The sequence below is a fragment of the Dendrobates tinctorius genome, unplaced genomic scaffold (genome assembly GCF_039654945.1).
Source record: "Dendrobates tinctorius isolate UK_male_01 unplaced genomic scaffold, ASM3965494v1 ptg000281l, whole genome shotgun sequence".
Taxonomy (NCBI): domain Eukaryota; kingdom Metazoa; phylum Chordata; class Amphibia; order Anura; family Dendrobatidae; genus Dendrobates; species Dendrobates tinctorius.
In genome coordinates, this window is record NW_027361948.1 from 3,021,365 (window position 1) to 3,049,290 (window position 27,926).

The window sequence follows — 27,926 nt, forward strand, 5'->3', positions numbered from 1 at the left end:
TTTTTGCCATTAGAATCCCTTTAGAAACAGTTGATTTTTAGAAGCCATGTTTATCACTAAAACATGAAAATCATCTTTAAAATTCTGAAACTGAGGTGGTGATAATAGATGGAGGCTGCATTCAGTGTTTTTCTTATTTGTATTAAATCATTTTTAATGCTTGCCTCTGATATTGATAACATTTTCAATCTCCACAATACAGTAGTTAAATGGGTTTGGTGATAAATGTATGATATCCAAATATTAGTACCCCTACTGAGGCTAAGATTTGAGGTCCAAAATTTCCTTATATCAGTCTAGCAGTGGTACGCATGCTCGACTACCACTCCTTTCACTTCTTAGGCATAGCAGCTTGTCTATCTCAGTTAGTCCTATGGGACTGAATACAGCAGTAATTAACCACGTACACAGCCAGGCTCAGACTGTCCAACTGGACAACAGAAGAATTCTTCTCCGGTGGGCCCCATGTGCAAGAGAGGGCCATCACCATCTTATATGAGAAGCACAATACACTTGATTCACTATATACAGTCAAAAGCAGCATCTTATTTTCCAACAATCTACCCAGTTTTTTTGCTATAAAAATTTGTGAATGAAGATAAAGTCATATTTGTATGTAGCTGAAAAGTGGGGCCCTGAACTTGACGTAACTGGTGGGCCCTCGGCACCCAGTCCAACACTGTTCACAGCCATTACATTAATAAAGGACACTTTGTTATCTGGAATAGTAGGGGTCCAAAATACCGGACATTTAGTGATCATGCAGTTATCACCTATCCTCACCACTTCAATATAATCATATTAGGTGACATTCAGTGCATGAGTTACTTGGGGTAGTATGTCAAATTAGAAAGCCTGCAAAAGTTTAAAAAAATTAAATGAGAAAAATATGGAACCAAAAATAATATCCTTTACATGCAGAACACCGATGCCTTATCCATTAAGTAGTAGCTGTTTTAGGCTATGTGCCCACGTAGCGTTTTTTAAACGCTCAAGAATCGGGTTCTCCTTCCCAGAAAACGCGCATTTTTGATGCATTTTTTTCCGCGCGTCTTTTGGACTATAGGAAATAGCCAAAAACGTGGACCTAAGCAGAAACTAATGAACATGCTGCGTTTTTTACAGCTAAGCGTTTCCTTAGCGGTAAAAAACGCATCCATTGGCAAAAAAAGGCCAAAATGCATTTATATGAATGGGATGCTTCTTTTAAGCGCTTTTGATGCGGTTTGACCCCGAAAAACGTATCAAAAACGCTTAAAAAAACGCTATATGGGCACACAGCCTCAATCTACATAAAATTGACAATTTAATTTTTGATTACATAAAAAACAGAATTGGCAATTAATAACCCATCTTAATTCAGGACACATAGAAATAGTGTTTTAAGTAGCAAGTTATTCCAAAAGTGACTTCATGTGTGTGTGCTTTTAGCCATGCCCATTGTCCTAGGCTTTTCATAAAGAAGTGTTCCCATCAGTTAAAATTCCATATTCTCGACTTTCATTGTGCTAATAAAATGAAAAGCCCTGCCTGAAATCAATACACATTAAAACATTCTTCTGAATGGGATTGAAACGCTGTAGCATAATTATGAGATTTTGCCTCTACAAGATTAATCAGGCATATCTTATCACACCGTGACCATTCAATACCACAAATCAATCCTGCAGGGCCCCTTATGATGGCTCTCTGAGGGCAAATAAAAAAGGTGAAGAGGGGAATTTTCTGCTGAGAATCAGGATTATCTCATCCTAAAACGTGTGAGGAGATAATTGTCTGCCAGAAAAAGAGAAATATGGAGGCTTGTGATATACTGTGCAAAAGTCAAATTGGTGCTAAGTAGTTGTGATGTCTATAAAGTCACAAACATGCTATAATATCAAGGTCGCCCATCTTTATGTTGTAGGAAAAACACAACTGTTAATGCCTACATGAAGAAAACACATGGCACACAATCAAAGAAGCAAAAAATGTCACATTTCATGTAGAGCTACACAAAAACGTAAGGAAAAGTTAACACTTAATATAGCTCCAACCTGTTGTCAACTAAAAATATTGGTTAGTACAAAAAGAATGTATTGTAAACCACTGAGCCAGTGCAGCCATTATGTACATACACCTCCCTAATTAATAGCAGTTTTCATATTAACCCCTTCGCACCCGAGCCTGTTTTTGCCTTCGTGACCGGGCCAATTTTTTCAATTCTGACCAGTGTCACTTTATGAGGTCATAACTCTAGAACGCTTCAACGGATCCTACTGATTCTGACATTGTTTTCTCATGACATATTGTACTTCATGATGGTGGTAAAAATTTTTAGATATGATCTGCACTTATTTGTTAAAAAAATCAAAATTTGGCAAAAATTTAGAAAATTTTGCAATTTTCAAACTTTTAATTTTTATGCCCTTAAATCAGAGAGTGATATCGCACAAAATAGTTAATAAATAACATTTCCCACATGTCTACTTTACATCTGCACAATTTTGGAAACATAATTTTTTTTTTTAGGAAGTTATAAGGGTTAAAAGTTGACCAGCGATTTCTCATTTTTACAACAAAATTTGCAACACCATTTTTTTTAGGGCCACCTCACATTTGAAGTGAGTTTGGGGGGTCAATATGACAGAAAATACCCAAAATTGACACCATTCAAAAAACTGCACCTCTCAATGTACTCAAAACCACATTCAAGAAGTTTATTAACCCTTCAGGTGCTTCACATGAATGAATGGAATATGGAAGGAAAAAATAAACATTTAACTTTTTTTCACAAACATTTTTCTTCAAAACCATTTTTTTTTATTTTCACAAGTGTAAAAAGAGAAAATGAACCACTAAATTTTTTGTGCAATTGCTCCCGAATACGCCAATACCCCGTATGTGGGGCTAAACCACTGTTTGAGCACACGGCAGAGCTCAGAACGGAAGGAGTGCCGTTTGACTTTTTCAATGCAGAATTGGCTGGAATTGAGATCGGATGCCATGTCGCATTTGGAGAGCCCCTGATGTACCTAAACAGTGGAAACCCCCCACAAGTGACCCCATTTTGGAAATTAGACCCCCCCAGGGACTTATCTAGATGTGTGGTGAGCACTTTGAACCCCCAAGTGTTTCACTAAAGTTTATAATGTAGAGCCATGAAAATAAAAAAAAATCATTTTTTTTCCACAAAAATGATCTTTTAGCCCCCAATTTTTATTTTCACAAGGGTAACAGGAGAAATTGGACCCTAAGAGTTGTTGTCCAATTTGTCCTGAGTACGCTGGTATGCCATATGTTGGAGAAAACTACTGTTTGGGCACACGGTGGGGCTCGGAAGGGAAGTAGTGACGTTCTGAAATGCAGACTTTGATGGAATGGTCTGCGGGTGTCATGTCGCGTTTGCAGAGCCCCTGATGTACCTAAACAGTGGCAACCCCCCACAAGTGACCCCATTTTGGAAACTAGACCCCCCAAGGAACTTATATAGATGTGTGGTGAGCACTTTGAACCCCCAAGTGTTTCACTAAAGTTTATAATGTAGAGGCGTGAAAATAAAAAAAATCATTTTTTTTCCACAAAAATGATCTTTTAGCCCCCAATTTTTATTTTCACAAGGGTAACAGGAGAAATTGGACCCTAAGAGTTGTTGTCCAATTTGTCCTGAGTACGCTGGTATGCCATATGTTGGAGAAAACTACTGTTTGGGCACACGGTGGGGCTCGGAAGGGAAGTTGTGACGTTCTGAAATGCAGACTTTGATGGAATGGTCTGTGGGTGTCATGTCGCGTTTGCAGAGCCCCTGATGTACCTAAACAGTGGAAACCCCACACAAGTGACCCCATTTTGGAAACTAGACCCCCCAAGGAACTTATCTAGATGTGTGGTGAGCACTTTGAACCCCCAAGTGTTTCACTAAAGTTTATAATGTAGAGGCGTGAAAATAAAAAAATCATTTTTTTTCCACAAAAATGATCTTTTAGCCCCCAATTTTTATTTTCACAAGGGTAACAGGAGAAATTGGACCCTAAGAGTTGTTATCCAATTTGTCCTGAGTACGCTGGTATGCCATATGTTGGAGAAAACTACTGTTTGGGCACACGGTGGGGCTCGGAAGGGAAGTAGTGACGTTCTGAAATGCAGACTTTGATGGAATGGTCTGTGGGTGTCATGTCGCGTTTGCAGAGCCCCTGATGTACCTAAACAGTGGAAACCCCACACAAGTGACCCCATTTTGGAAACTAGACCCCTCAAGGAACTTATATAGATGTGTTGTGAGCACTTTGAACCCCCAAGTGTTTCAGTAAAGTTTATAATGTAGAGGCGTGAAAATAAAAAAATCATTTTTTTTCCACAAAAATGATCTTTTAGCCCCCAATTTTTATTTTCACAAGGGTAACGGGAGAAATTGGACCCTAAGAGTTGTTGTCCAATTTGTCCTGAGTCCTGAGTACGCTGGTACCCCATATGTGGGAGAAAACTACTGTTTGGGCACACGGTGGGGCTCGGAAGGGAAGTAGTGACGTTCTGAAATGCAGACTTTGATGGAATGGTCTGCGGGCGTCATATTGCATTTACAGAGCCCCTGATGTACCTAAACAGTGGAAACCCCCAATTCTAATTCCAACCCTAACCCCAACACACCCCTAACCCTAATCTCAGCCCTAACCATAACCCTAACCACAAACCTAACACCAACACACCCATAACCTTAATCCCAGCCCTAGCCCTAGCCCTAGCCCTAACCCTAGCCCTAGCCCTAACCCTAACCCTAACCCTAGTCCTAGCCCTAACCCTAGCCCTAGCCCTAACCCTAACCCTAACCCTAGCCCTAGCCCTAACCCTAGCCCTAGCCCTAACCCTAGCCCTAACCCTAGCCCTAACCCTAACCCTAACCCTAGCCCTAGCCCTAGCCCTAACCCTAAAGGCCCCGTCTCACTAAGCAATCTCGGTAGCGAGATCGCTGCTGAGTCACAACTTTTGTGACGTAACAGCAATCTCACCAGCGAGATCGCTATGTGTGACAGCGATCAGCGAGCGGCCCCCCCGCCGGTATCGCTGATCGCTGGAAGAAATCTCTGGACATTTCTTTGGTCGCTGGTCTCCCGCTGGCCAGCACGATCGCTGCGTGTGACAGGCGGGAGACCAGCGATCAGGTGTAAAAAATAATAAAAAAAATAAAAAATATAGTTATTCTCACCTTCCGATGTCCCGTTCAGCCATCCCGCCTCTCTCCACGCTCCGGTCCCAGTGATCCTTTGCACGAATGACCGCGAGACTTTGTTATCCCGCGAGACTGTGACATCTCGCGGTCATTCGTGCAAAGGATCACTGGGACCGGAGCGTGGAGAGAGGCAGGATGGCTGAACGGGACGTCGGAAGGTGAGAATAACTATATTTTTTATTTTGATTCTATTTTTTACAGGGATGGCCAGCGATGCCGGGCGCTCGGCATCGCTGTGCTGATCGCTGGTGAAGCTGTCTGTGTGACAGCTCACCAGCGATCACATAGCGACTTACTAGCGATCCTGACACCTTGATATCGGTGTCGGGATCGCTGGTAAGTCGCTTAGTGTGACGGGGCCTTAACCCTAGCCCTAGCCCCTGCATTTTTTTTTTTTACTTTTTTTTTTACTTTTTTTTTATTTTTGTCACAAGATCGCTGCACTGCGATCTGACTCATAGTAACGCCACTTCACCTCTGATCATCTGTCAGTGTGAGATCAGAGGAGAAGCAGCGTTACTATGTGACAAGATCGCTGCCTGGCACATAATAACGCCACTTCTCCTCTGATCTCACAATGACAGATGATCAGAGGTGAAGCAGCGTTACTGTGTGACAAGATCGCTGCCTGGCACAGCTGTGCCAGGCAGCGATCAGCTGTGCCAGGCAGCGATCTAGTCACACAATAACGCTGCTTCACCTCTGATCAGCTGTCAGTGAGATCAGAGGGAGAAGCCGCGTTACAATGAGGGAGATCGCCGGGAAACAAGCAGCTTTCCCAGCGATCGCTCCCATTGGCTGCTGTGACGCTGACGTCATCGGGACCTGAACCAATCAGGTCTCGATGACGTCGGGGGGGTCCCAGCATGCATTGCGCACCGGGATCCCCGCGTTGGAAGGTATGTGGGGGTCCCAGGTGGCACAAAACCGCCGACAGTAGATAAACGTCGGCGCTGCACAAAGCCCAGCAAGCGCCAACGTTTATCTACTGTGGGCGGTCGTGAAGAGGTTAAAGGACACCGGTTAGCTGATTCCTGTTGCCCAAACACCAAGCAGCATGAATTAGACACAGAACTTGCTGCATTATTGCAGCCATAAATATATTTTCCTGAAATGTCGGAGAAAATATACTTCAAAGATCTGGTTGGGAACCATAACCAGAGAACAGAGTATTCTGGCGTCGCCCCTGGCCTGCTCTTTCCACGGAATGATGAAGAGACCTGTCAATCACCTGCAGCAGCATTGGTAAGAACCTTTCTATGGCGGAGCTGAGCTAGTCTAGCCTTTGGGTATCTTTAAAATATATATTCTCAGGGAATCTAAGAGAACTACATACCAGGCTGCAATCATTCATCTAGGATCTGATTCATGCTGCCTGAGGTTTAGGCAGCATGAATCAGATGACAGGCTTCCTTTAAAGAGTACAGTAATCTGTATTCTTGGTAAAAATGGGTAATGATGTGTAAATCTTTCCTCAATTACCAGCACTGATTCATTAACGATGAATACTAAAATTTGACTTGTGTTTTTTCTTTATTAAATGTCTTTCATATCTTTTTACAAATACAATTTTTTAATGTTTTGTTTCCTTTCAGTATTAATAGCAGGGTTCAAGTCTGTGGCACATTTCAAGGAGTCTGTTTTTATTATTTTTTATTGTTTTTCTCCAGTCGTCTCTGTGTAAAATATTCTGTGGTTAATTATTTGAAATTGCTAATATTGTGTGTAAAAAAAAAATTAGAATGTGAGTTCTACTGGGGACAGGGACTCATGCGAATGATGACAATCTCAGTACAGAGCTGTGCAAAATGCAAAACCTACGTGCTGTAAGCATTGTGAGATGCAGGGAGAGAGACGAACGAGCTTACCACGCTGAGAATGTGAAGCCTGGAATTTAGCCCAGAGTTCCTCCTGAGGGTGCCGTTTCCACTTGTGATCACAGGAAGGTAGACAAAAAAATGGGGAAAGATTCCAGCACTGAGTTAGCTTATGACTAAAGGTGTGTATAGACCTGAAACGCATCAGTACGAGGCCTCGCCTTTTAATGTTTTAACTACATTTAAATAAAGAATCCATTTTATTCCTGGATCATTGTGCCAGAATCTTTTCCCATTTTTTGTGTAGTGTAAGCATCATGAACAAACCGACTTATATTATAAGGGTAATATGTCAATACGAAACCTCCATTCACACATTTATTCCTAAATGCACTCTGAGCACAAAGATCCTCTAAAATTGAGCTAACACACATTCTCTTTGTGTTACTCCTCTTCCTCCTCATATACAGTATAAATTTTCTCAATCATGAATTAAAGATAAAAGATTACACAACCCCTGAACTTTCTATTTGGTGAATACTCACATTTACTGCGTAAATTACATTTTATTTGGGTGACCTTGAACAATGTTTTCCTCTATTGCTCTGATAACTGATAAGAGAACCACAACCCAAATCCATGCTATCTGCCAGCACAAGAATTATCCTCCCCATTTTAAATGATTTTTCCTAACTAGAAGGATTAGGTTCTTTGGGTCATGGTAATACTTGCCATGACTTGCTACCAGTGTCGGACTAGGGAGCCAAGGGCCTACCAGTAACCGAATTCTAGGCCCCACTTTCAACTACATGTAAATGTGACATTATCTTCGAATACAAATGTATATAACAATGAACTGGGTAGATTGGTAAGTGAATAAAATGCTACATTTGTCTGTACATAATGTTTCAAGTATATGTTGCCAAGAACTGCTCATATAAGGCCGGGGTCACACTGCATTATGGCAGTCCGTTAGACGGACTGCGTTACACTGTGGCATAAGGTGGTGTAATGCAGTCCGTTAATGCTGCCATAGACCCCCATTGTCGGACGCATCGCGATGCATGCCGTAAAGTGGCAGGCGTTTGCGATGTGCCGTCATTCAGTGACGGAGCCTCGGATGCGGGCTGCAGCGTCTAAGGCTCTGTCACCGCTAGCGCTGATGAATCATCAGCGCTAGCGGGTATAGCATAACGCGATCACGTTATGCTATACCATTAACCAGCCCGTCAAAGCTATGCGTTGAACGGGCTGGTTAAACGTAATGTGAACCTGGCCTTAGAGGGTGGTGACCCACTTTTGCACAGGGGCCCACCGGAGGATTCTCCTGTTGCTAGTTCAAGTCTGCTTGCAACCCAACCTCATTGTTTCTCCATATCTTAATCTACAGTAGATATCAAATTCCTTTCCATAGATGAAAGGTCAATTGCAGCCTACTTACACTGCGTAGTTATCAAGAACAAGCATTAATAATAATATAATAATAAATTTTATTTCTATAGCGCCGACATATTCCGCAGCACTTTACATTTCAGAGGGGACTTGTACAGACAATATACATTACAGCATAACAATAATCACATAGATCATAACAGATACCAAGAGGAATTGCTAGCTTCATTGTAAATGCACCTTTACTCTGCAAAGCATTTTTCATGATCAGTTCATTGTCAGGGGAAGCAGCACTGGACAATGTTAAAACACTCTACCCTCTTTACATAAACCTATTGTAGATACTGCTCTGCAATCTAGTGTCCCATCTGATTCTGATCATCATGCTTTCTCTGCATTATGCTACCTATCCCAGTCTGCTTGAGCGCAGAATGACATGAGCAGGAGCCAGAAACTCTCTGCCTTCTAGCTGTGCCTGAGGAAGACATTAGGAAGAATTATATAAACTGAATGCGGGATATTTCCCAATTATGGGTGTAATAACTAGCATACAAACTTTGCACTAGATGTGCTATGGTTTTAGAACAGTTTTGAATACTGTAGAGAAGAAAGAGCATAATTTAATGAAGAATGGTTGTGGTTTATTATATGCCAGATTGTGACAAGAAGGCATTATTTAACCATTTGAATATTTTGATGAACTTCAAAGATTTATTTTGAATCCTTCGCCTTATGTATGATGAAAGGTTGTCCTACTCCTACTTTGCTTATGCCATCAAGAAATTATAGAGCTTGACTATGCTGTGATTCATCATTCCAAACATGCAACCGGAATCTGCTTAAAAGTCATCAGTCACTGTGATAGAAGTCTGGGTTCCCTTCTGTGGAGTACCAATGTAAGACAGCATCTGATGCTTACATTAAGTGACAGATTTATCTCAAGACAGTAAAGTACGGAAAGAAAAGCCTGAATCAAACTACTGCCATCCAAAAGTCCCTGTGATTTAGGCGTGCCTGATATATAGTTATAAATGCCACCCGGAAAAAATACAGGCATGAAATTGTTGGTTATAGGGGATAAAGTTTACTTATGAAGAAGTTATCCCATAATAACCTCTTTATTTTAAAAGCCTATATCCTTCTAACTTCAGAAGATATATAGAAACAGGCACAAACAAGCTTTCTAGTTACTCATCTTCCATGTTCTCTGCATTTTGTTCATCAGGATGCTTTGATTTCCATATTCCACCAGTAAAATAGTTGTTTTTGCTGTGTACCACATGTGACCACTGTTTGGTTCTGGGACACTACATTTCCCTCAAGTGCCTTGTGTTTTCTCTATCCTCAGCTGTGCAGTTAGTGAAAATCACACATGACTTTTGACGTGTACAAGCCAGAACTACTGGAATACAATTCCAGTAAAAATTAAGTGAAATAAAAATAAATACTATGGCATATTCGGCAGGGACCATTATGTAACTGAACTGAGTGTTCACGTTTAGCGTATGTGACATGAAAATCTCTTAAAGGAATTTTACCACAAAGAACATTTAAATTAATAGATTTTGGAATAAAAATATGTTTTACAATTGTATATGTTAAATAAAAATGTTTTTCTTAAAAATGTGCCTCTGCTAAGTGCTGTGTAATGGCCGTGTCTCACCATACAGGAACATGATCTGATCATACCACAGCTCCTGGTAAGGAGGGGACGCAAAAGAGTATACAGACTGCACATCATGGGATCACAGATGATTCTTTTTGTCAGGCAAAACATGTCACTGCCTGTTTTTAAGCAATGTTTTTCCTCAAAGAAAGAATCATCTGTGATCCCGTGCTGTCTGTACACTCTTTTGCATCCTCCCCTGCCCAGGAGCTGTGGTATGACATTACAAGAGATGACCTGCAAAAGTATACAGCAGAGAACAACTAAGCCCCCTGTCACACACAGCGATCCATAGACCATCATCAAGTTTTGTGACGCAACAGCGATCTCACCGCGCGGCGCTTAGAAACCCGATGTTTACCTTGGTTACCAGCTCCCTGCATCAGCACGATGGTATCTAATCTACACAGCAACGCCCGTGCTCATCATCGCTGGTGCTGATCGCTCGTGAATCCTGACAAGTTCATATCGTTGATGGGATTGCTGGTGAGTCGCTATTTGTGACGGGGTCCTTAGACTGACAACCAGCACGGATTCATGAAAGACAAGTTGTGTCTAACTAGATTTTTGAGGAGATAAGTGGATGTTCATGATGGTGCCGATGTGTTATATCTGGACATTACAAGACATTTAAAGTTGAACCATCCATCAGCCTTGTACTGAAGCTTCAGAAGAAGGGACTAGGGGGTAGATGGGTAAAAAAACTGGTTATGTGACAGTAAACAGATAGTCTTTGTAAATGAAACATTTTTTAAATGGAATAAAGTCAGCACTGGGGACCACAAAGCTCTTTACTAGGCCCAATTATTTTAAATCTCTTTATTAATGGCTTTGTGGATGGGACTAAAATGAAAGTGATTAAAAACAAAATGGTCACATCTTGTATTTGGGATCTAGTATTGGGCTCCAAATTCTAAAAGATATTGGAAAACTCGTGTCAGTTCAACGGCCGGCAATTAGTTTATGAAACATGATGGACTTGTTTAGCTCAGAAAATAATGCCTCGGGAATGGTCCCATTTACATTTATAAAACTATGTGGTCAATACAAAGAACTGGCACGATTTATTCATTCTATGCACCTTATAAAGGACTAGGGAACCTTCATTACAAGTGTAGAAAAGGCAATTCTGGCATCTAAATAGGAAAGGGTTCTTTACAGTTAGAGTAATCAGACAGTGGAATGCCCTACCACAAAACGTAGCAATAGAATGGCAGATACTTTATCAGCAAATAAAAAGGCTAGATGGTTTTCTCAGAACAAATGGCATTGTGGGGTGGCACTTTTTCAACTGTTGAGTAAATGTAGTCACAAGTTAGATTTGGTTTCGGTTGATTGTGATTATGACTTCTGTAGCTGTACCCAGTCCAGAGAATAAAGAATCAGAAATTTGTAAACCAGCTGGGAAGACAAGCAGATGGTGATAGACACTCATTTGACTCTCTCAATTTGCTGGGCTGAACATCATAACATACCGTACACATGAAAGAGCTCCTTGTTACGCAGTTTGGCTACCGATGACTTACACATGTTCTTATCGGCGTTGAATACTTCACTATTTCAATATTAACAATTAAAGAAGAATATTAAAGACGTTATGAAAGTTTCAATTGTTACTGCTGTTCTTCCCTGAGGTTTAGCAGTAAATTTTCTCAAAAATAGTTACCGTACATACATTTTATTTTTACTTTATACAACTATCTGGAACATCAACTGATCCTGAGGGCAGAACAAACAATGTCAAAGCTGATTAGTTTCTAGGATTCTGCCGGGGAAATGCCTGCTTATCTTGGACACTTATCTATGACATGAACCCATAACATAACAAGGGAAGAATAGAAATGACAATTCTCGCTGTGTGGCTAGAAATTTGTTTCCAGACAATACAGTTCAAGTTCAGCATAAAAAAAATCTCCAAAGATGGGAAAAATGATATGGAGAAGTACCGTAGGTTCTTTGCTACTTGCACAATACTCTACTGCAACAATATTAGTTAATGCAAGGGACCTATGCTTCTGTACACAGATTAACCTATAAGTTTAGGTGTACTCTATATAATTGTCATTTCTCTGTCTTGCATTGATAAAACCCACTTAAAGACTACTTACTTGAGGACAAGGACATATTTTAAAGTGTACTCAACACATAATTGATTTTCTTAAACAGATATGCCATATAGGCTCACATGTGGATCTGCATCCATCCTTAGCTTTTCCGCATCATTTGTTAAAGGGGATTTGTCACCAAATTTCACAGTTGAAGAAATATACATTAATAATCTTAGGTCTAATGAAGCTGGTGTATTTACTTCAATGTTTAATTTCATATTGGCTGTATAATGCTCATATTAAGATGAACATTTTATGAGTTCAGCTATAGAATTAAAGAGCTCATGAGTCTTTGCCAACTCAGCTTGACTGACAACTGCAGCTTGTACTGAGCAGTGTGAGACCTCAGCATCAGGAAGGACAGGGACACTGAAGAGCTGTCAATAAGGTTAGGGGGGAGGAAAATTAGGTACATTTTCATAAAGGATTATGCAGCCATTCTAACTTGGAGAATTCTTATCAGGTCTAAGAGACCTATTTAATAATGTATTCTATTTCTACTGTAAAATCTGATGACAGATCAATTTTAACCATAATTTCCCACAATGCAAATTCAATACATTATTGTTGAATTCTAGAAAAACCCTAAACAGGTTGACATTTACATGAAATCCCACAAGTGGCTACATGTATCATATGCATGAAACAACAGATTATCGCAAAATCAATATCTTTTTTCTTTTAAAAGTTGGTGATCTTATTTATGCCACTTATCTTGGAATGGATCCAATCAAGAGTAAAGGTTAAGAAGGATCTATCTGTCAAAGCTTCATACTCTTCAGAAATTAATACTCACCTAGATAAATTTTGTGAACCCAGTAGCCCTAGTAATGTATTTGTTTAAACAATACATAATTATGGGAGCATCACTAATTCACATCTATTAGTAAATTGTGTGCCATCTATAAAATAAAACCATAACAAGAATCTTTTAATATTATTGCTTTTTCAAGAATATGGAAAATTGCATGGCTTACTGTGTTTTTTTAACTTCAAAACTTTAAGTCAATTACACAACACAACAGTGTTCTAGGACCATGGATTCATGAGAAATATTTTAGATGCTATATGGCTGTGCACAGGTATATTTTCATAAAGTAAAAATATGCTCTAATATTTTAAGATAAATATGATATTTTTCCGATTATAAGAAGCACTTTTTCCCTCCAAATTTGGGAGGAATATAAGGATGCGTGCATCTTATAATCTGAAGTGAGCTACGTACTGGGGGGCAGCGACGCTGCTGCCTGTGACCCCGCTCCACTGCAGCTATCCCCAAGAAAGCTACCATTAACAGGGAATATAGATGCACCACCATTTTATTTTACAAAAAAGAAAAATTATTATTTTCCACCCCAAATCTTGGGGTGTGTCTTATGGTCCGGTGCCTCGTATAATCGGCAAAATACGGTATACTAAAAATGTGCATTGCCATTAAGTTTTTTCCCTAATTTTAATGTTTAGTAATAGCTACAGTGCCTTGTGAAAGTATTCGGCCCACTTGAACTTTTCAACCTTTATCATGACTCAAACATAAAGATATCAAATGTAAATTTTTGGTGAAGAATCAACAACAAGTGGAACACAATTGTGAAGTTGAATGAAATTTATTGGTTATTTTAAATTTTTGTGGAAATTCAAAAACTGAAAAGTGGGGCGTGAAATATTATTCGGCCCCTTTAACTTAATACTTTGTTGCGCCACCTTTTGCTGCGATTACAGCTGCTAGTCGCTTGGGATATGTCCCTATCAGTTTTGTACATTTAGAGACTGAAATTCTTGCCCATTCTTCCTTGGCAAACAGCTCGAGCTCAGTGAGGGTTGATGGAGATCGTTTTTGAACAGCAGTTTTCAGCTCTTTCCACAGATTCTCGATTGGATTCAGGTCTGGACTTTGACTTGGCCATTCTAACACCTGGATATGTTTATTTGTGAACCATTCCATTGTAGATTTTGCTTTATGTTTGGGATCATTGTCTTGTTGGAAGACAAATCTCCTTCCCAGGCTCAGGTCTTTTGCAGACTCCAACAGGTTTTCGTCAAGAATGGTCCTGTATTTGGCTCCATCCATCTTCCCATCAATTTTAACCATCTTCCCTGTCCCTGCTGAAGAAAAGCAGGCCCAAACCATGATGCTGCCACCACCACGTTTGACAGTGAGGATGGTGTGTTCAGGGTGATGAGCTGTGTTGCCTTTACACCAAACATATCGTTTGGCATTGTTGCCAAAAAGTTCGATTTTGGTGACATCTGACCAGAGCACCTTCTTCCACATGTTTGGTGTGTCTCCCAGGTGGCTTGTTACAAACTTTAAACAACACTTTTTATGGATATCTTTGAGAAATGGCTTTCTTCTTGCTACTCTTCCATAAAGGCCAGATTTGTGCAGTGTGCGACTGATTGTTGTCCTATGGACAGACTGTCCCACCTCAGCTGTAGATCTCTGCAGTTCATCCAGAGAGATCATGGGCCTCTTGGCAGCATCTCTGATCAGTGTTCTCCTTGATAGAGATGAAAGTTTAGAGGGACGGCTGGGTCTTGGTAGATTTGCAGTGGTATGATACTCCTTCCATTTCAATATGATCAGTTGCACAGTGCTCCTTGGGATGTTTAAAGCTTTGGAAATCATTTTGTATCCAAATCTGGCTTTAAACTTCTCCACAACAGTATCACGGACCTGCTTGTTGTGTGCCTTGGTCATCATAATGCTCTCTGTGCTTCAATCAAAACCCTGAGGCTATCACAGAGCAGGTGCATTTATACGGAGACTTGATTACACACAGGTGGATTATATTTATCATCATTAGTGATTTCGGACAACACTGGATCATTCAGAGATCCACAATGAACTTCTGGAGTGAGTTTGCTGCACTGAAAGTAAAGGGGCTGAATAATATTGCACGCCCCACTTTTCAGTTTTTGAATTTCCACAAAAATTTAAAATAACCAAAACATTTTGTTCAACTTCACAATTGTGTCCCACTTGTTGATTCATGGCCAAAAATTTACATTTGGTATCTTTATGTCTGAAGCATTATATGTGGGAAAAGGTTGAAAAGTTCCAAGTGGGCCGAATACTTTTGCAAGGCACTGCATGTCATAAAAACTGAAGACTATTTGGTAGTAGTTGAGAAATGTGGTACTTTTTGTTTTAATATGTTTATGGTTATTAATTTTTTTTGTCATCAGATTTTGTGTACTCTTTTTTAAAACATCCCTACGAAGGTCACTGGTTACCTTTTAGAGTCCTGAGATAATTGAGATAATTAGATATTATAGGTGGTTTTATAACCTGTGCCTATCAGACACACTGCGCCTGAATTTGGGAGCGACAGAGGTATGCCTGACAAGGGTAAATATATTGCAGTCATCATATTATATGGCACTGTGTACATACAATTGCTCATTTGGCCTTTGTACCCATTTTTTTCATGAGGTCTATGACATCACGTTATTAAAAATGACTACCTAAATCCTTCTAAGCTCTATGTAGAAATAGGAGATCAATTTTCCCTGTATGAGTCATAAGTCACTGCAAATGTCCTGGGAAGAGGACTGAATAAGGTCAAAAACATAATGTTCAACAGCGAGACATTCAATTTAAAAAAGCTCTTGGATACCTGGGCAGTGGGGAGAAGGGAACAGCTGGAATAGAAGAGGGGAATGATAAATGTAGGGACAAGATACTTCCTGTTTCAAAACAAAGCAGAAAAAAAGAGAAGAATTAGCTTGGTAGAAAGGCAAAATGAGCAATTGTAAGTGCACATTGCTATCTAACATGATGACTGCAATATATTAAGAGAATAAAAACTTTGACAGGAGGAATGCTTCTCTAAATGGAATGTCTCCCCCTTGAACATTACATTTTTGGCCTTAATCAATCCTCTTCTCTGGTAGTAAACAAACTGCTAGGCGTCGGGTTCCGGCAGCTGCACAGCGAGAATCCAGAGCCTTGCATTCAGCGGTCTCCCATTCTCCATCGACCGCAGAGGAGCCTGCTCAGACCAGTTCTGTGGGTCTGGCTGTTGCTGCCACCTCTGGGCCAGCAATAGTAACGCAGGCTGCTCAGCAGCAAGCCACTCCAGAGGCTAAGTCCTTCCGTCACTCCACTGAGCATGCTCACGAGACGATCTCCCATTGGAGATCAGGAGTCACATGCACAGGTCCTTCTCCAGATCTGATTGGTCCATCTCAGGGATCTGGAAGCTTCCGGAAGGTCTCGGCTATAAAAGGTTCGCATGGCCGCTCGGCCATGCGCTAGTATAGACACTAGTTACTACCCGTGTGAATGATGACGGATGCATGGACTTGCAAATGACTCATTAAGATTCCCCTCCCTCTGATATTACGTGTGTGGATAGGGAACTAGTGATAGAGTCAGCGCCAGTCAGTGACAAGCTACAGGCCACAGTGCATATCATCCACGGTACTAGCGTCTGACAGTGTGCCTGCTACCGGGCATTGTCGTACAGCGGCAGTGTCTGTTGCCATGCTGCAGTCAGCAGTACTTATTGGCATCCGCAGTTGCGATGCTGCACGCACGGTATGTCTAGAGGGACACTGACCCTGTGTCTTTGGCCAGAGTCCTGTGACCATATACCGTGCGTGCATTCCGCTGAGCTCTGTGAGTTCAACAGGCTCAGCAGTTATGTTTAACGCTTCGGTGCCTCTGTGAAGCAACAGAGTCCGCCCAGCGCAAATCAGGTGACGTTCAACCCGCGTGCGTTATACCGCCATATTGAGCGTCTGCCATTACGTAGCATCAGCGTAACACCTCTGCACAGTGGACCCCGGGCGGCGAATGCACTTACTATTATTTATTATTTAGTGCATTCCACCATCCCTAACACAAACTCTGCTTCTGATTTTGGTACTTAACAAATCCTGTTCGACTATAAACAAATCGATAGACACTCATTTAATAGCCTGTTCGTATTTGTCATGCAAACTGATAGGGACAGAATGATTATTAATGCAATTGTGGACTGCTGAAATAATTGGTGCTAGCATGGAAACGTCGCTGCCAGCAGCTCATTGTCCAATGTAAGAATGGGATAAAGCTGACAGTGACAATTTCCATGCTGGCATCAATTATTTCATCATTCTATGAACAAATATTTTGCACATTCATTGACCAATGGTCGGTGGCATGTTTAATCAACCTAATTGGGAATGAGCATTTATCAGAATACTTTTTTGCCGATCAGCTCATGTAGATGAATATTTGAGAATTTCAAGTTCTATATCAGAAAATTGGTGTATTGATTGCAATAAATATATCTTTAGAAATTAATAAAAATGTTGGACTTCAAAAAAGGAAATGGTGGACATTCAATGCAAAGCACCAAGTTCTAGAATGTCAGGTTTGATAAAACAGCACCATCATCATTTTACCGAGTCACCAACATTCTTTCTCCAAATTACTAGTAACTAGAGTTGAGCGACTTTGGTCGGATCGGGTTTCGTGAAACCCGAATGAAACAAAATAAGTTTCAGATGAAACTCGTCCGACTAGAGCAAAACAAAGTCGGAGTTTCGTCCGAAACCCGACCCCAATGCAAGTCAATGGGAAATAAAAGTCGGACGAAACTCCGACTTTTTTTGCTCTAGTCGGACAAGTTTCATCTGAAACTTATTTTGTTTCATTCGGGTTTCACGAAACCCGATCCGACCAAAGTCGCTCAACTCTACTAGTAACACTTTATAATTTACAATCAATTACAACATGTCTTTGGCTCTGCAATTTGTGGTAAAATCAGATAATATATTCAAAATGATCTTCCTAGATGTATCACACATTCCCTTCTTTAATTCACAGTGCATTCAGTCTAATTAACAGATTGTCAAATTTCAGTTTTAGAATCTATATTTTTACACCTAGCATGAAGACGAAAACAGTCACCCAAGCAGTTTTTCATTTTCAGGTATGATAGTCTCCAAATTGTGAGGTTTTAATAAAATGCCTCTGGGAAAAAATAATTAAAATACTTTGCTATAATTGAAACAAAAACAAAAAATGGCTTAACTTCAAAATTGGATAAAAACATTAGAAATTATGAATTTGCTTTTGGAGTATTTAATGCTGTATCCAAATCACTAACAACAATTTTTCTTTGATCATGTGCAGAACGTGCTCACTGTGAGCCATCAATGCACTTTGTATATCACAGGTAGTAAAGGTCCCTTCATTCTTAATTATCAAGAGAAAATGAAACATAAGCCAGAATACAGAACAGTAATTATTTCACTCTGAGGTCCTCATTAATTTTAAAACTTCTTTGGATACAACACATACAGCTACATTTCCCCACTGTTCACACCACCGTGTCCTTCCCGTTCCTGACACCTCATGGTTCCTTTCACCAGACTTCATGTAGTAACCATGGCAATGCTTGAAGAGTTGTTGCTCTCGCAGGATAATCAGACTACATTGTGTATTAGGAAATAGCCTACTGAACATATGCTCTGAAAATCTCATTAGCAGTAGTGTCCACAAAATTCAGAAATGCAGTTCTCTACACTGCAGTTGAACCTGCCAATACTGGTAGGTCATAGATGTCCTAACAATCAACTTCTATCAAGGGCGACTCTTTTGGTGCTCGGAGATCAGCTGTCATGTTTATTTGAAGTTTTAAGCAGATGATGGGAGCAAAACCATGTGTTTATGTCCTGGTACAGAAGGCATGACTGGAACCTTGCCAGCTTTACATTTCCCAGAGCACATGGTGTTATGTTTTGTTTAACCACAGGCATCTGGCAAAGGACAATTCAACTACAAAAGACATGTAAAAGAAACACGAGGCTTACAGGTCATCACTGGGTAAATGTCGTCATGTTTGTGATACTTTTCTAGGTAAGATGTTTTCTTTTAGGCCACGTGCACATGTTGAGTATTTGGTGAGTTTTTTTTAACCTCAGTATTTGTAAGCCAAAACCTGAAATGGAACAATCAGAGGAAATGTAGAATAGAAACACGTCCCCACTTCTGTATTTTTTGCCCTCTCCTGGTTTTGATTTACAAATACTGCTCAAAAAAGCTCACCAAACACTCAACGTGTGCACGTGGCCTAAAGGATCTAATGAGGGTATTGGTTTTGCCTCATGATAAAGGGTTTGTGTTCTATGTCCTCATTGTTGCTTAACAAGAACCAGATTTTCAGTTATTGACTAGTAGAGACCCAAGTGATTAGCATCTATCTGCTCGGAACCCCAGCAGTAAGGCACTGTTTACACTGCGCGATGTGCAAAGGTAAACTAATGCCAACTGTCAACATTCTTGCCAGTAAGCGACCATTCAATGGCCACTCAACATCAGATGTGTAATAGGCCTTTCAATGCAGATAGACTGCCATTGTGCTCGGCAGCACAGGTCCTGTTTACACAGAATGATCTGCTGCCAAGTAACGTGATTTTTTTTGCAGCACAAAAAAAGATCAATTCCCAGATGAATTTGCATTTTGTTCATTTGTTGGATGATCGACAGCATGTTCAGAAAATCATGCAGTGTAAATGAACCTCAAGTGTAATTTTCAATTTTCGCTATAAAGCTGCCACCTGACAAAATTAAGCATTATAAAGTACCATTTAACTAAAAAGGCTGTCAATATAATGTTGGACAGGACAAGTCTCCTAGAGGGAAAGACAATCTTTGCAATTCCTCTTCATCCTGGCCAAAAAACATGACAATACTGACCAGAGGATCATTTTTATTAATCCAGAACTCCTTTTAGGCTTTTTTTTAAACTATTGGCAATCCACTTCTAAAATTTTAACTGAAACAAAGCTTCCACAGAATCATATATAAAAGAACCAACCTGCTTCTCCGACATGACAAAAAGCTGTTCTTCGTTCTTTGTAAAGGCCATATCTCTTAAAACAGGGCCAGACTCTACCACCTGGATGGTTTCATACTGTACCGCTCCACTGATGGGGCCATCGACTCGAATCTGAAATCAAAAAGACAAATGTGGTTTAGTATAATATGAAAAGCAATAATGATAAGGTTAATATTTTAATAATGTTGCTTGGTAGCAAAACAGGTTTCTATTCATAGAGAATGATTATAATAATTATTGTAATGATATTCAACACAAAACACAGTGCCATTATCAACATTGGAAATAAATATATATATTTCATTTTGTTGTTAAATATCAGATAACAGAATTATTGTCACCTAAGGCATGTAACGCTCCTAAAGCACGGAATAGTTAACCCTCAATTACAGTGGCCAGGGACTGTGCACACCTTATTCCTTTATATACTTGTAGACTTTGTGTAAGAAATTAAGACATTTTGTGATCGCCGAGAGAAGACACTGATCCTTCTTAGAACATTGTCATCTACAATATAATATATTAGGTACATAAATTAAACCTGATAACACTTTTAGAATATTTAATAGGTACTGCAATATGTACTGCATTTTCACTGCACCAAGTCTAGATTAGCTCTCCTTGTGCTGAATAATGAAAGTTTCTGTCATATCCATATTGACTCTTAAGAGTTACAGAGGTCACTCACTTTTTAATGCCAAAATAAGTTGTCAGCACTTTTAAAAGCTTAACTTGCCAAAAATGTCTCCTAGTCCCTGATCAGTTTATAAAGAGCAAAAATTGAAAGTCATACAAATAGATCTCAGCAGGTAAAGCTGTTTGATTGACAGCAGGTTACACAATGAAATGGCCCGTGAAATTCTTGTGGTGAAAACACAAAGACAGATCCAGGCATAACAAAAAAGATGACTTGCCCATTGATAAGTCGAGAACTATACAAATTAAAATGATTATTATTTAGTTGGCTTGGAGTCACTTGGAATCCATAAAGTATTTTGTTCAGCTAAGAAAGGATTCTCTAAAGACCGATCAGCAGAGTAAAGGGCACAAGCACACACATGCGTGTACACGCACACATACACATGCACACACATGTACACAAATGTGCACATGTAAGGGAGGGACAAGATTGTAGTCATGACCTGTATTACTGTAGCAGCTATGTTCAGTCCTTTCCCCACATGAAAAAATACTCTTCTCCTCGGCATACCTGCATCTCCAGATTCACTTCACCTGGGAACTTCCCAGGCCATAATGGTCCCTCTTCTAGGCGACCTCCATCAATGAAGATACAGTCTGAGACAACTTTAACACTTTCTTTACTTAGGATTTCACACGTTACACCCACAGTTGGAACATCATCACATTTGCTTGCTTCCACATCTTTCCCTTGTTTGTTGCCACTTCTGTGCAGTACACGCCCGGACCGGACCGTCTTAGACTGCTTCCCAGTTCCTTCCAGGCCTGACCTCGCTATAATGACATTTCCTTCAGTCTGTTTCGCCCCAAACACAAGTTTATCAGTCACTAAGTTTGGAGGCCCCTGGTCTTACACTAACTATACATAGACAGCAGACACATAATATTATTCAACACACAATGGTAACACGTATATGTGGCAATACCATTAAAGACTGGTGGTAATACATATTTCTATGTAGCAGTACTGCAGACATTAATCAGAAACACTATAATACAGCAATATATACATAGTAACATAGGAGGGACAACTCTGAGGAAGGGAACAAGAAAACATCATATTTCACTTCCTTACATACACACACACGCATAGACACAGATGCACACTTTTAGATAAATATTGCTGACATTCATGTAATCTTTCTCAATCAATCATTATCTCTTTTGCTTTCACAATAAACAAGACCAAAAAAGAGTGAATTTCTGCTTGTTTTTACACCATCCTTTAAACTTATTTTAGCCTTACTTTCAAGACCGGCAGTCTTAACATCTTAATTCAGAATAAAGTATATTACTTTTGCAGCATTTCTCAAAGTACAAGCCAAACATGTCTTAACATTAAATATGATGTGGTTTAAAATTGTGCTGCACACGCAGTAACAGAAATGTGAAACGCTATCTGAAAACTAGAAGCTATGTAAGCAGGTGAGAAACACTGAAAGCTTTATCAAAGCAGGACAGACTGTAAGATGCCTATTGAGAGAACATCTGCTCTACGTCTAGCTTTGTGTTCTCAAGTTGCCTCTAGTCGACTTGACTTGGGTCTTTAACCTGAAAACCGCTTCACGGCTGCCAGACACAGCTTTGTATTTCGGCTGATCCCAATATCAGATGGACAATAGACAAACGTTCCTTCTGAAGTCCATGATAAAGGTACCCTTCATATAAAAGGTACAAAGCTGGAGGTAGGCGGAGTGGTTCCTGAAGTCCATTGGGAAGCAGCAGCATGATTTAGGAGAAATATGCTAAGAAATGACAAAACTGAGATTAACGTATAGAAGAATGTTTCAAAACCCTAATGTGTTAGTGTGCGTTCTTCATATATTGTCATAACCATAAGTTTATGATTTACAGAGTAACTTATTGCAAAAAATAAATGAAGCCATAAAAACATGGCAAAATGCTTGCAAAGTAGGGTCCAGGCAGTTAGACCCGAGTGATCGATAAAGGTAGGAGCAGAAATGCTCAGGTAAGCACTACTCTCCTCTCAGGCTGGAAATGAGCTCAATAATATGAAGAAAGTCTTACATGTCAGCTAGCAGTACTCTGCTGAGCTCCTCTTCTACTACTTTTAGGTATAAGTGTGTGAGGGAGGGTCTCAGCATCCAGACCCTCGCCGATCAAAACTTCTGATGTTCTTTATGACATGTCAAAAGTTGTTCTGAAATTGCACTGACAATTTAAATCATGATAGATATAGTTTTCAAGTCATCCAATCCTCCTCACCAATACCTTGGCACTGAAGAGGAGATGTATGGACTGATGGTCAAGCTTGTGTGCTGCCTCTCCATTGTAATATATTGGCAGCACAGAGACAACATACTGTATATGGGAACATTTAGAAAAAAACAAAGTTAACTCTTCTTGCCGTATCCTTTTTTTCTTAAAATGCTACTGTAGCAGCTTAAATTGAAGTACTTAAGAAACTTGGAGGAGGTGGCAGGGATGCGATAACCATCTTTCACAAGAAAGCTGAAGTAGAAAAACAACAATTCATAAATTATAGTAGAAATTACTGTTTTTCTCATATTACATCTTCAGAAGCCACTGCTCCTCTGCCTCCTGGCTTCCTTGTTGCTGGGGGCAGTACATCCTGATGACTGACAGCTCAGACCATGGTCATAGTTATATTGCTGGTCCAAACTGCAGCATAGAAAAACTCAGGGTAACAGAAGATGGACAGATCTAGTGTTTCGGCCTGCTTCAGAGTGGTGCAAGCAGGCGCTAAAGCGAAGAGCTGGCTATCTACCCGCGCTCCTTACCTAGGTAATATCTGAGATTGCAGGGTGGCCGGAAACCTATGCAAAAAGCTAGATACTAAAATATTAAAAATTGATCTGTTCTACAGAAGAGAGAGTACTTTTAAGAGGCAAATTGCAAAGTTTTTATATGCACTTTGCAATTTTACCCATTTCAGAACTTGGAATAACCCTCAAGACTGAAATATAAAACATCAGTCTACATGAATTCCCCCTTAATCGTTAAAGTGTCTGTTTTTAATATTTTTATTAGAATTTTTGAAATGTATTATTCAAAGACATTTGTTAGTATGCTTGAAAATGTATTCATTATTTAAGAAATAATATAGAGGTTGCTAAAGCGGCACACCATTGCTTTATTAATATGGATTCATTCTATATAAAAAAAAAAAGACAGACAGACATTGCAAACTTTTCATAAATGAGCATTCCACCTACAAAATCTCTTGACTAAGTAGAATTGCTGTTTTATAGCTATTTCAGGCATTGGTAAAAGGTTAATATGGCTGTTCATTAAATGTGCCATGATGGAAAAGGCCACTGAAAAAGTTAACAGTTCTAACTGTCTATTTTCTTGTAATTGAACTCCAGAGTGGGAACTGATAGCAGTCCTTTAATGTCAATAATTCCCTTTGTTTGTATTTATGCATCAAAGAACCCTCCTTATCATATGTCATTTAAGACAGAGATTAGGAGGTATTGTGACATATCAGCGCTCATGCTTCACAATGTTCTTTCAGGAAAAAATGAATGGGTATTTCCACTTTTATTTAATTGTTTGCATGTCAAAGATAAGGAAACAAAAGACAAATAAACAATGTGTTCAATTAAGTGGACACTTGTTACCAAGTAGTCTATAGAACACACAAATAGACATAAGAGTAGTTCAACCTTTCATGTCTAAAAATGTGCTGCAAAATCTAACATAAAAATTTCACCTTGCCCATTTCACGTCAGTTCCATTTATAAAAACGTCTGGCTAAACACAGTGAAGATGTGATCAGACGTTAGACAAGCCTCTAGAGCGATATTAAAAGTAGCCAAACCTGAATATGGTGGTTTTGAGATGAGTGAGGCTTAGGTGGGATGTTCACTTTGACAATTTAAAAACAAGGCCAGAATGGTTTAGAAAAGCCAGCCCCTATATCCTGCTGAGTAGCAGAAGTGTCATGGTCACGTGTGTCTGGACACAGAGAGTACCGCAAGGCGAACCCATATGACACACGTGACCCTGGATACACCGCCTCTAGTGGGGCGAATTTAAATAATAAGACATGCAGCTGGATACGCCGCCTCCAACATGCAAATTTAGGTAATACACATAATACGTAAAACTGGAAACCTCGCCTCCAGTAAGGCGAATTTAAATAATAAGGGAAACCTGGGTAACATTAACAACGGAGGGCCCTGCGATAGGGAAACGGGGAGTTGGAGACCTCCTGAACTCCCCTGAGTCAGTGTCTCTACACTCCTATCGTTCCCTATGCCAGTTCCACACCGGGCGATGCACAGGAACCTTAAAACCCTGACTCGCCCTGCACCTAAACCCTCAGTAGGGAATTGGTCAGTGCGGAAACTAATCCCACCACTGCAATAAACACACATAAGGAAAAGTGACAAAACAGGGGAACATCACTTAGCTTTGCTCTGTTAGTTACGCTCCCAGCAACAGAGCCCACCACCTGCATGCATCTTCTCCTCCACCCGGATCCATCAACATAGTGCAGCCTTGGAGTAGAGTCCACCACCAGTTGCAGCTGTCCAGTAATCAGAGTCCCAAAGATGAGTCAAGCTTCTGCCAAAAAGTCCAGCATGCTTGAGTCCAACTTTTCTGCCAATAAGTCCAGCATGCTTGAGTCCAGCTTTCAGCAACCAAGTCCAGCATGCTGAGTGCAACTCTCACCATAGTCACCACTCCACCAAGCCATGCAAGCACTTCCTGCTGACACCATAAACTGCGACTCCACAACGCCATGCAAGCCCTTCTTGCAGACCCCATTGTTGGACTCCACCAATCCATGCCAGCACTCCCTGCAGACTCCATAGCTGCCACTCGTCCACTCTGGCTGGGCTGCCCAGGACTCACGTTCAGGCCCATCCTTCACCCAGGCTTGCTTGTAACTGAAGACCTATCACCCACCGTGATTGATACACATGACACTCTTTTATAGAGCATTCACACCTGCATTATAATTACGTGCACAAACCAAAGAAACTAAAGTGCACTACCGCTCACCACCACCGGGGCAACTTAGAACAAACGACACCACAGTGCAATAATTCTAATGGCCACCGGGGCAAACACCACACTTTGGCACGCAGCCAAAGGAAATAAAGTTCACTTGTGCATTTAAAACTGTCAGATCAAACCTGGATCATGACAAGAAGTGGGTCTACGCTACAGACAGTTTTTATCATGAGGGTTCCATTAGATTTTTTTTGCATGCGATAAGTTTTCTCAAACTTCTCTTATCAAACAAACAATGAAATCAAGCAGCACATATCATTCCAGTGCTTTCAATTTTTTTTCGCAGACCCATCCACTTGTATTGGCGAGTTTGAGTCATTAACCAGAACAGTATTGTACATGCCTCTGTTAGGGATGAGCGGAACTGTGGAAGTTTGGGTTCGTCGGGTTCAACCAACTTTAGTCCAAAGTTCAATTCGGGTACCAGAACTGTACCTGAACTTGAATCTGATTCTGAACACCATAAAAATCAATAGGAACCTGAACTTTGGAGCTGGAAAATCTCTCACGCTCCTCCTTGCACTTCGAAACTGTAAAATGGCAAGAGAAGTCTGTATTCAAAGTACAGCACCGGAAACTAAATGTCCGGAATGAACCCGAACATTACAGTTCTGGTTCACTCATCTCTAGTCTCCGTGCTTTGGTGTCAACCACATGGTTCGCAAAAATACACTGACATGTGTACAACCCTATAGACTATAATAGGTATATGTTCTTTCCGTGAAAAACAGAGATAGTACTCGTATGTGAAAAACAGGTGCCTGAATGAACCCTAACCCAACTAATTAGAATCTTTTAGCTTGAAGTGAAGTTAATTAGTTACATAAAAATATCCATATTGCTAATTGTATGGCTATTGGCCAGTCACATTTACCAGAGCAGGTGAATATTGAACAAGTAGAAACAACTGTTTTCTAACCTAATGTCAGAACATTATTATTATGATGATGAATTCATGCTGTTCCATTGATTTCAGTTCCATTTTCCTTCACTATTGATTCAAACATTATGCCCAATTTTCCTTTTCAGCCTGAGATTGCTATGCAGAAAGTCTTCTAAGGTTATTTTGTCCAAAGTATTCTCATATTCAGAAACAATTGAATAGTATGGCTTCTATCTTACAACTCTAAAGAATGAACTCATGAAGTTATAGCTCCCATTACCGTTTTGGATTAAGTATCAGTATTCATTCCTTTCTTCATATCACATCCATCACCTTGAATGATGATACTTCTCTTCACTTATCATGATATTCTTTTATAGAAGAATTATTATGCTCATTTAAGATCATTTTGGCTAAAATACAAATGAGTAATATAACTTTATCTTCTTATATGTGCAGAATATGGCTCGGCAATAGAAGATTTACAAGGTTGTTGAATCATCAGCACAGGTAATGTTCACAATCTCACTTAAGACCTAGTGTTTTTATCATGGCCTTACTTATGCCAATATGGAGCATTGGGGTGTAAAGAAGTAATGTACTGTTAGTAAGATGATATGGGGGGTACGAAACAGCATCAATAATTCTGTGATCTATATAAATCATTGCAATACTATAAAAAGCAACATTCAATAGTGACTATATCAGTCTGTCTTTTCATGTTCAGGACCGTATATACATGGGCTACATATGTTTCATACATATTGTAAAAACAGACATTTGAAGACTCCACAAAGACAAATAAATATAGTACATTGATTTACAATTGTATCTATCTTTGGGCATTAAAAGGATGAAGGAACCTTTGCTCAACCTCAAATAAAAGAAAGGTTAAATGTGATCCTATCACCCAAAGCTCCCATAAACTGAAATAACCCGCACAATGTGACCTATCATTAAATATCAAGTCTTGTGGAAAAAAAAAGATCTCCTGAAGTCTTCCTAACCTTTTGTAGTCTATGCTTAACCACTGTTAGCAAAGAGCTTATCTCTTTAGGATTGTATTTTAGACAAAAAAAGATATTTGATGTCAAGGGACCCAAGTCAGCAAATGTCCTCTAAACCAACTAATGTCAACTTCACAAATGAAGGGAAAATGCAGAATTTCTGCCTGCAGGCTTAGAGTCAAGGCTTACGTTTCAGGCTATGTTCACATGTCCAGTAATGATCGGTTAGAGAACGGATCCATCAGAAATCCGTTAGGAAAACAGTTGAGCTGACAAAACTTTTAGTCCATTATTCACAAACTGATC

General features: G+C 39.9%; 1 protein-coding gene across 2 annotated transcripts in view; it reads right to left on the reverse strand.

The window, feature by feature from the left end:
* The window catches only part of PLXNA4 (plexin A4), a 1,025,959-nt gene that overhangs the window by 513,384 nt on the left and 484,649 nt on the right, over window positions 1–27,926 (reverse strand). For both annotated transcript variants that reach the window (XM_073559904.1, XM_073559905.1), the window contains exon 4: window positions 20,004–20,135. In XM_073559904.1, coding sequence (XP_073416005.1) covers window positions 20,004–20,135 — 132 coding nt within the window. The remainder of the gene's footprint in view (window positions 1–20,003; window positions 20,136–27,926) is intronic.